This window comes from Hypanus sabinus, chromosome 17 (genome assembly GCF_030144855.1).
Source record: "Hypanus sabinus isolate sHypSab1 chromosome 17, sHypSab1.hap1, whole genome shotgun sequence".
Lineage (NCBI taxonomy): Eukaryota > Metazoa > Chordata > Chondrichthyes > Myliobatiformes > Dasyatidae > Hypanus > Hypanus sabinus.
This window is the reverse complement of record NC_082722.1, coordinates 70088230-70101037: the sequence shown is the minus strand read 5'-3', so window position 1 is coordinate 70101037 and position 12808 is coordinate 70088230. Positions and strand designations below refer to the sequence as shown.

The 12808-nt window shown below is 42.3% G+C and overlaps 1 protein-coding gene across 1 annotated transcript in view; it reads left to right on the top strand.

The window, feature by feature from the left end:
• The first annotated feature begins 778 nt into the window (after nucleotides 1-778).
• Nucleotides 779-12808, top strand: part of vat1l (vesicle amine transport 1-like) — a 182823-nt gene continuing 170793 nt past the window's right edge. Inside the window, exon 1 of the mRNA XM_059993500.1 lies at nucleotides 779-1071. Within this exon, the coding sequence (XP_059849483.1) occupies nucleotides 863-1071 (209 nt within the window). The 5' untranslated portion in view covers nucleotides 779-862. The remainder of the gene's footprint in view (nucleotides 1072-12808) is intronic.

Below are 12808 nucleotides of genomic sequence, written 5' to 3'. Positions count from 1 at the left end.
GACAGAGATGGAGAACCTTCATTGCTGCCCTAAATGCCAGTGACATAACAGGCAGTACCTAACTAAGTAGATCTCTTTAAGCTTCTAAGGAAGTAGAGATAATGGTGTGCCTGCTTTGTGATTCCATCTTATTATTACTGCATATTCCTTCAAGCTAAGTTTCAAAGTCAAATTTAAAGTCAAGTTTATTGACATATGCACAAATACATGGCAAACAGGCATCAGAGACACAACATAAATGAAACACAAACACAAGAGATTCTGCAGATGCTGGAAATCCAGAGCACCACACACAGAAAATACTGGAGATACTCAGCAAGTCGGGCATTGTCTATGGAATGGAACAAGGAGTCGACGTTTTGGGCTGAGACCTTTCATCAATGAACCCCGAATTGTCAAGTTCACGTTTATTGTTATGGGCATATATGCTCAGGGCGTGAAAATGGATGAGCACTACCGTGAAAATCAGCTTTTGTGTAGCAGCCCCGCGGTATATTACCAACACGAATTAACACGAAGTTAATACCGCACAAATTCTAACTAACACACGACAAAATAAACAAAAAAACTATAATTATATTAGCGCACGTAAAGTCAGCATCTGCTTGCCACAGCCCATTTTATGTTGGATATGGTTCTCCGCTGTATACGGATCATCTGCACAGCGACAGCAGAAGCTGCTGATGGCGTGTTATATACTGCGCATTACGACCGGCTCTGCCTGTCTGCGCCAGCGCTAGGTTTCAATCGATGCTCAAGTTCACGGTAGACTCACACCGTCTGCAGCAGAGACACAGCCAGCACCCTCTCCCCACCCCGCCCTCCACCCCTTGTGTTTCGGGCAATCTCCTTTATCTGCTTTATGGCTAACGAAGGGCTGGACAAGAGCGAGGAGACGGAGCACATGATTGAGAAAGATGCGGGCAAGGAGAGGGGCAGCGGGCTGGGAGACGCCAAAGAGATCCGAGCCGTCATCCTGGCCGGCTTCGGGGGGCTGAACAAGCTCAGGGTGAACAGGAAAGCGATGCCCGAACCCCAGGAGGGGGAGGTGAAGATCAGAGTGAAGGCCTGGTTAAGTAGCAGTTTTCTGTCTAATCTGTGTTGTTGTACTTTGTGTGTGTGAGAAAGAGAGGGTGAGAAGTGTATATGTGTGACAGCGTCCTGAACCTTTAGTATCTTTCACATGTACTCAGGGAGAAACCAGGGCTTTTGCCATCAATCTGCACTTACTAAAGAGGACATCCTATTCGCTTACCATGTCCGAGCAGGTCCTGTACATTGACCACGAGTCTGCGTTTGTACATTAATCATGAGTCTGCACTTAATCGGACACGGGTCATCCTATACCTTTATCATACGCCTCTGGTGATAGACAGCAACATGTTTCGTATTCCAACCATACACATCCACTGTCGTAAACGTTCTTCATCTCCAGGTTGTGTTTGCTTAGAGTCAGTTAGCATCTTTTATATTTATAAAATCCAATGTAAAATTTTAGGCCAGAAGGTTACTTGCTGCCCATTACGCCCCTGGTGTTTGGGTCCTCCATCTCTGGTGGTGCTCTGGGCTTCCTCTCAGTTCTCACTACTGTCAATCATGCAAGTCACCAAGACTCAGGAGTGCCATCGCACTCACATGTAGAAGGATCCTGTAATAGTTTTGTTTGACCGGTCAGGGTTGTTAGCCCTGAGCTGAACCCCTGAACCTGGAGGACTGGTGGACCACTCTTAGTCTGACCTATACCCTTTGACCTGTTTGCCATGGATGACCCTACCAAGAGCCAAAGCACAAAGCCTTGACTCGAGCCCGCATGGCTCTCTGGGTTATCGAGGCACACAAGCCTCTAAACCATGACGGGGCTCTTGGAGGAGACCATAAGATATAAAAGTAGAATTTGGTCCATTGAGCCTGTTCTATCCTGTTGATTTAGCCTGGTATGTTATTGATAAACTGTGTAATTGTCTACAGGAGTCACAATTAATATCCAGTGTGTGCCTATATCTGTACATCGGTATGACTACATGCTCATAGATATCCTGAATGCGATCTATGTCACATCCATATACTACTTGTGAGTATATATTCAGCACTATACTGTATGCATTTGACTACGTGCTACATTATATTCTTCTGTGCAATTGCTATATCAGCTCCCTTAAGGGAAATGACACACTGTGTATGTCAAAACTCTGTGCAGAAGAATAAAGCAAGTTATTTATTTATTTTTGTGAAACACTTAGCAGAGCAATTATACTTTAAGCCGCTATGATATGCTGTTGGATGCTCATTTATAGAAATATAAATGCAAAGCTTAGATCCTTGTTAATATAAATGACTCATTCACTCTAATTGTGTATTTGTCACTGCCCTTTATCAGTTTTCTTGCTCTCATTCTCCCGAGCGGTTTTTTTTTAATATACTGAGTCCGTGTTGAGTAATAGAGTGATTAATTCAGATCCTAATCAATGACCTGTCCTGTTTCAAACCTGGCAAGAGAGCCATCAGCAAGCCCCGGGCTCGGAGACTGCACCGCGCCATCAATCAGTTCGCCACTGACTGGAAGGGGAGATCTTTCACTTGAGGAGGAAAGAACACAGACAAGAAATTATTGGGAGCCTTTAATAGGGTTAAATCTTAGTAAAAGTCATTTCTGACAAGCAGGATTTGAGCTTTTGTACTGAGCTTTTCCCAGTTAATTTAATTGAAAATATCTGCCTACAGTTTTACTAATTATGCTTACGATAAGCTGTTGATCATAAACACAAGAGGTTCTGCAGATGCTGGAGATCCAGAGTAACAGGCAGACGAAATGCTGGAGGAACTCAACAGGTCAGGCAGTGCCAATGGAGAGGAATAAACAGTTGATGTTTCGGGCTGGTCTTGATGAAATGTGGACTGTTTATTCCTTTCCTGCCTGACCTGCTGAGTTTCTCCGGCTGACTGCATCGGTAAACTGTTGAAATTGTTTCAGAACAAATGATGGGGAAGGAAGAGGAGAGTGAAGGAATGGCACATGAGTCTTCAGGCTGAAACACAAGTTAGAGCAACACGTAACTGTGTGAATACATGAGGTGGTTGAAGTGTTTAAAGTAAAAGGATGTATTTTTTTCTTAGATTGAGTATATAAGTGATAATGCCAGATTGCATCACTGTGTTTGTATCTATTTGTCACGTGTATACGTATCTGCTCGTATGTGTCCCTTTATATTCCAGACACCAACCATAGTCAGGGCTACACTAGCGTGCAGTACTGAGGGAGAGCACTTCATCAATTCTGATGAAGGCTCTCGGCTCAAAACGTCAACTGTTTAATCCCCTCCATGGATTTTGCCCGACATCCAGCACCTTGTGTGAGATTTGCATTGTAAGAAGTTTCTTCATTGGAATGAGATGTGAAGCCGAGACGTGTCTGCTCTTCCAATGATTTTATTTTTCAACACCACTCTCCTGCCTTCTCCCTGTAATGTGGGGTGTCTTGAGCAGTTTTGGGCCCCATATCTCAAAGGATATGCTGGTGTTGGAGAGTGTCCAGAGGAGGTTCACAGGACTGACCCTGGGAACGAAAGGTTTGAGGAGCATTTGGTGCTGGTTCTGTATTCACTGTTTAGAAGAATGAGAAGGGGAGTCTCATTGAAACCTGTCGAATATTGAAAGGCCTGGATAGAGTACAGGTGGAGAGGATGTTTTCTATAATGGGGTGTCTAGAACCAGAGGGTGCACCCACAGAACTGAGGGATATCCCTTTAGAACAAAGATGAGGAGGTACTTCTTCAGTGAGGAGGTATTTCTTCAGCCAGAAGGTGGCAAATCTGTAGTGTGCATTGCCAAAGAGAGCTGTGGTGGTGAAGTCATTGGGTATATTTAAAGCAGAGTTTGATAGGTCCTTGATTAGTAAATACATCAACGATTATGGGGAGAAGACAGGAGAATGGGGTTAAGAGGCCATGGAGCAGAGTGAATGGGCCAAACCATCTAATTCTGCTCTATGTCTAATGATCTAATGAACGCTGAACTCCTTCCCCCTTAGCTCTCAAGAACCTATCAATGTCTGCCTTGAATACCAATGACCTGGCCTTCATAGTTCCCTGTGGAAATGGATTTGGCAGATTCTCCATCTGCTGGCTGAAGAAATTCCTCCTTTTGTTCATTACCCTTATAAGCCTGGGTGGCACAGTGATGTAGTGGTGAGCACAAGGCTTTACAGTTCAGGCGACTTGGGTTCAGTTCCTGCCAATGCCTGTAAGGAGTTTGTACCTGTGACCGCATAGTTGTCATTCAATCCCACGAAGGGAAACGGGGAGAAGGCAGGAGATTGGGACTGAGAGGAAAAATGGATCTGCATTGATGAAATTGGGGAGCAGACCCGATGGGCCAAATGGCCTAATTCTGCTATTCTGTCTTCTGGTCTTATGGTCTTGTATGTTAAATTATTTGATTTTTTTTTTGCATGGCTGCTTGTGGGAGCTTCCTGTGCGCAGACCGGCTGTCAAGTCTCCTACAACAGTGAACATTCTTCAGAAGTATTTCAATGGCTGTACACAAAGTTGGGATGTCCCGAGGAGGTGAAAGTTGAAGATAAATAGGCAGACAGATACTTTATTGGTCCCAAAGGAAATTACAGTGTCACAGTAACATTACAAGTGCCCAAATGTACAAATACACAAATGTTAGAAGAGAAGGAAGAAAGAATAAAAAATAAGTTACCTCAAACAGTCCAAAAGGAGGGGGCTATCATTCCCCTGGCTAAAGGTTGATTCATTATAGCATCTAATGGCCAAGGAAAGAATAACATCATTTAGTGCTCCCTGGAGCAGTGCAGTTCTCTTAGTCAATTGCTAAAAGTGCTTCTCTAGGGAGGCATACAGAGGGTGAAAAATATTGTCCAGAATTGCCAGGATTTTCTGCAGGGTCCTTTGTTCTACTACAGACTCCAGTGTGTCCAACTTGACTCCGATAACAGAGCCAGCCTTTCTAACCATTTTATTGATTCAGTTGGCATCACCCTGGTTGACGCCATTGCCCCAGCAGACCACAGCATAGAAGATTGTATCGGTGACAACAGACTGGTAGAACATGTGCATACTTCAGAGTCTCCTCAGGCAGTAGAGGCAACTCTGGCCCTTCTTGTTTGTAGCGTCTGTCTTGGTGCTCCACTCCAGTCTGTCATCCAGTTGCACTCCAATTACCTGTAGGTCCTCACCACATCCATGTCCTCACCATCAATAGTACCAGGGAGTAGTGCAGACTTGGAGCAGTAAAGGCACAATATAAGTGAGAAATGCCAGAAAGAGAACTTGAAGCTTGTCAATGGCACATTACTGAACTAAATCTGCTCCCTAACCCACTCTTCCCTCATCAATTAAAGAAATATACTAAGCATGCGATTGGTTGCGAGCAAAATATTGCCACTGGATATCTGAAATTTAAAGAAAACATGGAGGTACTCAAAGCAAGTAGGCCAAATAGAGTCTGAGCAGGAGGGTGAACAGTAAGGTGCATGAGGCGTTACTAAAGTTGTTGACTAAAACCTTGCCAAGATGGTAGACATCTAGTGTGAGATCTCAAATGAACATATTGCTGTAGAATTGTAGCATCATAGAACTCTACAGTACAGAAACAGGCCCTTTGGCCCATCTAATCCATGCTGAATGGTTATTCTGCTTAATCCCATTGATTAGCAAGTGGGCCATAGCCCTCTGTACATTGCCCATTTATGCGACTATCGAAACTTCACTTAAATGTTGCAATTGAGCCTGCATCCACCACTGCTGGCAGCCTGCTTCACACTCTCACTGCCTCTGGGTGAAGGAGTTCCCCCTTCATGTTCTCCTTAAACATTTCAGTATAGGAGTAGAGTGAAAGCTATGCTCCAAATGTGAATCAACGGGACTAGGCAGAATAACAGTTCGGCACATACTGGATGGGCTGAAGGGCCTTTTGTTGTGCTGTGGTGCTCTATGACTCTATGGATTATTAACCAAGAGAACTTTGGAATCGCCAACTTAGGAGACGGAAAGGTGTGGATAAGGATCTTGGTAACAGCAGAGATGCATTTCAGAATCAGAATCAGGTTTATTATCACCGGCACGTGACATGAATTTTGTTAACTTAGCAGCAGCAGTTCAATGCAATACATAATCTAGCAGAGAAGAAATAAAAATAATAATAATAAATAAACAAGTAAATCAATTACTTATATTGAATAGATTAAAAAGCTTGCAAAAACAGAAATACTGTATTTTAAAAAAAAAAGTGAGGTAGTGCCCAAAGATTCAATGGCCATTAAGGAATCGGATGGCAGAGGGGAAGAAGCTGTTTAAGAATCGCTGAGTGTGTGCCTTCAGTCTTTGGTACCTCTTACCTGATGGTAAAGTGAGAAAAGGGCATGTCTTGGGTGCAGGAGGTCCTTAATAATGGATGCTGCCTTTCTGAGACACTGCTCTCTAGAGATGTCCTGGGTAATTTGTGGGATAGTACCCAAGATGAAGCTGACTAGATTTACAACCTTCTGTAGCTTCATTCAGTCCATTTTAGTAGCCCCTCCATACCAGACAGTGATGTTGCCTGTCAGAATGCTCTCCACCGTACAACTATAGGAGATTTTGAGTGTATTTGTCGACATGCCAAATCTCTTCAGACTCCTAATAAATAATAGCTGCTGTCTTGCCTTCTTTATAACTAAATCAGTATGTTAAGACCAGGTTAGATCCTCAGAGATCTTGACACCCAGGAACTTGAAACTGCTCACTCTCTCCACTTCTGATCCCTCTATGAGGATTAGTATGTGTTCCTTTGTCTTACCCTTCCTGATGTCCACAATTAGTTCTTTAGTCTTACAGATGTTGAGTACCAGGTTGTTGCTGTGGCACCACTCCACTAGTTGGCATATCTCACTCCTGTACGCCCTCTCGTCACCACCTGAGATTCTACCAGCAATGGTTGTATCATCATCAAATTTAGATATGATTTATATACGGTATTTGTGCTATGCCTAGCCACACAATCGTGTGTATATAGAGAGTACAGCCACAGGCTAAGCACACACCCTTGATGTGTGCCAGTGTTAATCGTCAGTGAGGAGGATATGTTATCACAAATCTGCACAGATTGTGGTCTTCCGGTTAGAAAATTGAGGATCCAATTGCAGAGGGAGGTACAGAGGCCCAGGTTCTGCAATCTTTTAATTAGAATTGTGGAAATGATGGTATTAAATGCTGAACTACAGTCAATGAACAGCATCCTGAAGTAGGTTTTTGTGTTGTCCAGGATCTGCACTCAGTGGCCACTTTATTAGGTACCTCTTGTACCTAATATAGTGGCTACTGAGTGTATGTTCGTGGTCTTCTGCTGTTGTGACCCATTCACTCTGAGGTTTGATGTGTTCGGATGCTCTTCTGCACACCGCTGTTGTAATGCATGGCTACTTGAGTTACTGTCGCCTTCCTGTCAGCTTGAACCAGTCTGCCCATTCCCCTCTGTCCTCTCATTAACAAGGCATTTTTGCCAACAGAACTGCCACTCACTGCATGTTTTATTTTGTTTCTCACACCATTCTCTGTAAACACAAGAGACTGTGGTGCATGAAAATCTCAGGAGGTCAGCATCTTCTGAGCTACTCAAACCATCCCATCTGGCACAAAAATCATTTCACAGTCAAAGTCACGTAGATCACATTTCTTCTACATTCTAATGTTTGGTCTGAACAACAACTGAATCTCTTGACCATGTCTGCATGCTTTTACACATTAAGTTGCTGCCACATGATTGTCTGATAGACATTTGTATTGAAGAGCAGGTGTACTTAATAACCTATTTGTTTCTTTAATAATTCTGGGACGTCAAATTGGGAATTTGGAAAATATTAATGTCATGGATTGTTACAATGTTTAATATACCATTTAATCCGTGAATTATGACTAATGCTTTGCTTTAGCCCAACCCCTCTTCCTCAGATTTAATTTCCTTCTCCTGTAAGAAATCATCTGATTCCTTCCAAATGTAATTTATTGCTGCTCTTTCAGCAACAGCTTGCAGTAGGGAATTGCATGATTTAACCAACTACTGTGCTTCTCCCAATCTCTCCTTAATTCTTTTTGTAATTATCCTAAATCTGTGTTGTCTCAGTACTATTTTCCTGACTAGTCAAATCAATTTTTTGATATTTACCCAGTCATAACCTTTCAAATGATTGAACATCTCTATCAAACTTCTCGCTTAACGTTTTCAACACCAATGTCAAAAGAAACCTTTTCTTCGCGAACTGTAACATGTTGACATGTTCTATTGAATCAAAAGTGTACCTTTTCTTTTGTTTTTTTTTAAATCTTGTTGTAATGAATTATCTCAAGGGAATAACATTGCAGATCTAGGGCACAGATGTAAATATTAAAACTATTTTTAAAATTTCTCTGTTTTTCATTAAAGCAAGAATACTTTCAAATTCTGAGCAGCACTGTGATCAGTCTGACAAGTGGTTGTATGAAGTTAACAAGTAATGGACTCCGTTTTGTTGGCTTCTATGTTGAGGCAAGTCTGGAATGACAGCGGTAATAATGAAACTGCATCACTCATCACTGTACAGTGTGTGTTCAGAGCTGACTGCAGGTTGAAGGCACACATTGTATAAGATCTCAAAATCAAGACAAGAATAAGAGGCTGTTGAGCCTATTCAAACATTTAGTTATAGACCAGAAGATATGGGAGCAGAATTAGCCCAGTTGCTCAATGGAGTGTCTTTTTTTTCCAACTCCATATTTCCACCTACTCCCCACAACTGTTACACCCCCTACCAATATAGAGTCGATCAATCTGTCTTAAATACACCTGAAGACTAGGCCTCTGCGTTGTGGCAATGAATTCCACAGACCCAACACCTTGTGACTGAAGAAATTCCTCCTCATCTTTGTTCTTAGAGATCCCTATATTCTAAGGCTGTTACTTTGCATCTGAGACTCTCCCACTAGACCATAGAACATTACAGCACGTTGGCCCACGATGTAGGGTCAACCATTTCATTTAACCATTCCTTCCTGCATAGTCCTTTTTTCCATCATCCACATATGTACCTATTGAAGTGCTAGGGTGCCTAAGATTTTTGCACATACTATAGTAGTTCTATGTATAGCACTGTACTGTTGCTACCAAAAAAAAAATAAATTTTATGACATATGTGAGTGATGATAAACCTGATTCTGATATGGGTCTCTATTGTGGACTGAGAGTGGGAAAGGGGCAGGGAGAAGGGAATCATGCTTGGGAAGAGGGGAGAGAGCAGGAAGCACCAGAAAGACATTCTGTAATGATCAATAAGCCAATTGTTTGGAATCAAATGACCTTGCCTGGTGTCTCAGGGTTCGGTGGGTTTGCACCCTCGCCACCCCCTGCCCCCCAACCCCTGCCTGTCCACAGCCTCACCATTTCTAACTTGCTTTGCTCCTGCTAAATTTACAAGCTCACTCTCTGCTCCATAAATACAGTACTGTGCAAAGGTCTTAGATATCCTAGCTATACAGTATATATGTGCCTAAGACTTTTGCAATTTTATTTCTGATTTCCGCCCTGGGAAAAATGTCTCTGGCTTTCCACATGATCTATGCTTTTTATCATCTTGTACACCTCTATCAAGTCACTTCACACCCTCCTTTGCCCCAAAGAAAAAAGCCCAAGCTTGCTCAACCTATCCTCATATGACATGATCGCTAACCAGGCAGCATCCTGGTAAATCTCCTCTGCACCCTCTCTGACGCTTCCACATCCTTCCTATAATGAGGCGACCAAAACTGATTACAGCATTCTGAATGTGGTCTAACTAGAGTTTTATAGAGCTGCAATGTTACCTCAGAGCCCTTGATCTAATGGGAACATCCTATCCATGTCCATATAATCCAGGCCTTTAAGTATCAGCTAGGTTTCAATGTGATAAGTCTTGTGTGATAGAACATGATAAGACTCTATAAATTCAATATCCTTTATTTCATTCTCCTTGATACCAATAATAAAAATCATAGTTTTGAAATATTAAATTTGTTGCATTTTTAAGGAAGTTATTTCCTGATTATTACAAACTTCCTTATTTCACTCCTGATTAAAATTTTAACACTTCGCCCGATGTAATTTTTGAATTTATTCAGTGGATTCCTTGGATCAGGATTAGGACAAGGCCTGTTATCTCCTCCAAGTTAGTCAATTCATCTGTGGCAGTTTAAACCCTAACTCCCTTCACCAGCTTCATTTCTGTATTCCTTGACATAAGTTAACCAACAAAAATCCATTAGCTAAGACATAAACCTTTGGAGCAATTCACCGGGTTGAGCATCAAAGGGACAGCTGACATTTTGGGTCGTGACACTGCATCAGGGCTGGGCCTGCAGAAGGGAGATAGCCAGTGTAAAGAGGTGAGGGGGATGGATGAGACAGGTGTTGATAGGTGATAGGTGGGATGCGGAGAGATGGGCAATGATGGACAAATGGATCTAGTTGTCTCCAAAGCATCTACTTGTCTGACATACTTGAGGATGAAATTTGACTTGAAAAAGGTGAGCAAGATGATAAGGTGTATTTCTTTGTTCTACTGTGAATGCCTGCACAAAAATGACCCTCGGGATAGCATGTGGTGACATATACATACTTTGATAATAAACTTGCTTTGAAATTTAAGGTAGAGATTGAGTGGACAGGCCGAAACGTTTTCCTAGAGCAGAAATGGCTAACAGAAGGGGGTGTCATTTTAAAGAGTAAATAGTAGGCATTTTGTGCCGACACCCTTCATCAGGACTGATGTACAGTCTCGGCTCGAAGCACCGATTATACTCTTTTCCAGAGATGCTGCCTGGCCTGTTGAATTCCTTCAGCATTTTGTCTGTGGAGCTGTGTGGGAGGCAAGGGTTAGTTTGATACTTGAGCAGATTTGAAAGTCAGCACAACATTGTGGGCTGATGGGTGTAATGTGGCTCTACTGTTTTATGTTCTATATTCAGCGTTGAATGGAACTCCAATGTCAAATTAATTTTTGAAGAGTTACTTGCTGGTCTTCCTGCTCACCTTTATACCCTTGCACCCTTCTTTAACCCAGAATGCAGAATAGAGCGTTGTATTTGTTGGTCTTATTATTGGCATCTGCCAGTTTTAACTTTGCAGAGCTTGGGCTTGACACTGGTGTCAACACGGGAGAACAGGAAGAACCATCCATTTGTTCAGTATGAAGCTGAGAGGAAACAAAATGAAAGACTTGTACAAGTCCTCATGAAGAGTTTCAGCCCAAAACGCTGACGGTTTGCTTTTTTCCGTAGACGCTGCCTGGCCTGCTGAGTTCATCCAGCATTTTGTGTGTATGACCTATAATTAAACGTTGCGTCCTATGATCATTCCATTGAAGGTTTGAGTTGAGGCTACTCTTGGTATGCAGCAGAGAGTTCGTATGGAGCAGGCCTCCCCTTAGAAAAAGTAACAATGAGATAAAGAACAGATTTTCATTTGGTGACTTTGACTGTGAGATAAATACTAGCTGTGACACTGGGGAAAACTCAAAATAAAGACAGAAAATGCTGGAAATACTCAACAAATTGGGCTTCATCTGTGGAAAGAGAAACAGAGTCAACGTTTCATGTTAAAGATTATTCATCAGCTCTGCCTCTTCCCCCCTCCCCCACAGACATGGCCTATTTGTCAAAAATTTCTAGCTTTTTTCTACTTTTATCTTAGATTTCTATCATTTGCAGTTTTCTTTTTTGGTTTTCACTTGGAGGAAACTCTCTTGCTTGGTCTGGGGCAATGCAGTCTTCAGAATCCACCGGCAAAGTAGACGGGGCTTCAACTTTTCCAAGCAGTGGTGTCCCTGACGGTGCTGTTCCTTTAGTACTGCACAGCATTGACAGGTTATTCCTGTAGTCAGATATCTGTATTCATTATAACCATCACATGTCCTAGTGCATAGGAGAATCGGGAGATTTGATAGAGGTGTACTAAATTATTAAAGATATATATATATAGAGTAAATGAAGCAGGTCTTTTCCACTCGGGTTGGGTGGGTCAGACAGAAACTAGAGGTCATGGGTTAATGGTGAAAGGTGAAATGTCTAGGAGGAACATGAGGGAGAATTCTTCACTCAGAGGCTGGTGAGTATGGAACGAACTGCCAGTGGAAGTGGTGGATGCTGGTTCGATTTCAGTATTTAAAGGAAATTGGATAGATACATGGATGGGAGGTGAAAGAAGGGCCATGATCTTTTCGCAGGTTGATGGGACTAGGCAGATTAATAAGTTGAATGGATTAGATAGCCTATAGGGCCTACTTTTGTGCTGTGGTGAAATGCTTTTGTACGTGTGCCTTCAGTTCTGCATTGCACTGACTGATCATTTCTGTGATCAGATATCTGTAGAGGTATCAGTATTGGTTTATCGTCACGTGTACCGAGATACAGTGAAACGGTTTTGTTTCATACCATTTAGACAGATCAGAATATGAGTCAGAATCTGGTTTAATACCACCAGCCATGAAAACCGTCATGAAATGTCTTTGTAGCATCAGTGCTGAATCTAACTTCCAAATGTAAGTACATTGAGGGGGGAAAGAAAGAAAAGTCCATACATTGAAGTCTTGAGGTTATCAAACACTAGCAAATTTCTACAGATTTCTGCAAAGCATTCTAATTGGTTGCATCACTGTCTGGGATGGAGGAGCCTCCGCCCAGGATTAGAAAAAGCTGCAGAAAGTTGTAAGCTCAACCAGCTCCATCATGGGCACTGCCTACCCAGCATCCAGCACACCTCCAAAAGGTGATACCTGAAAAATGCAGCATCTGTCATTTAA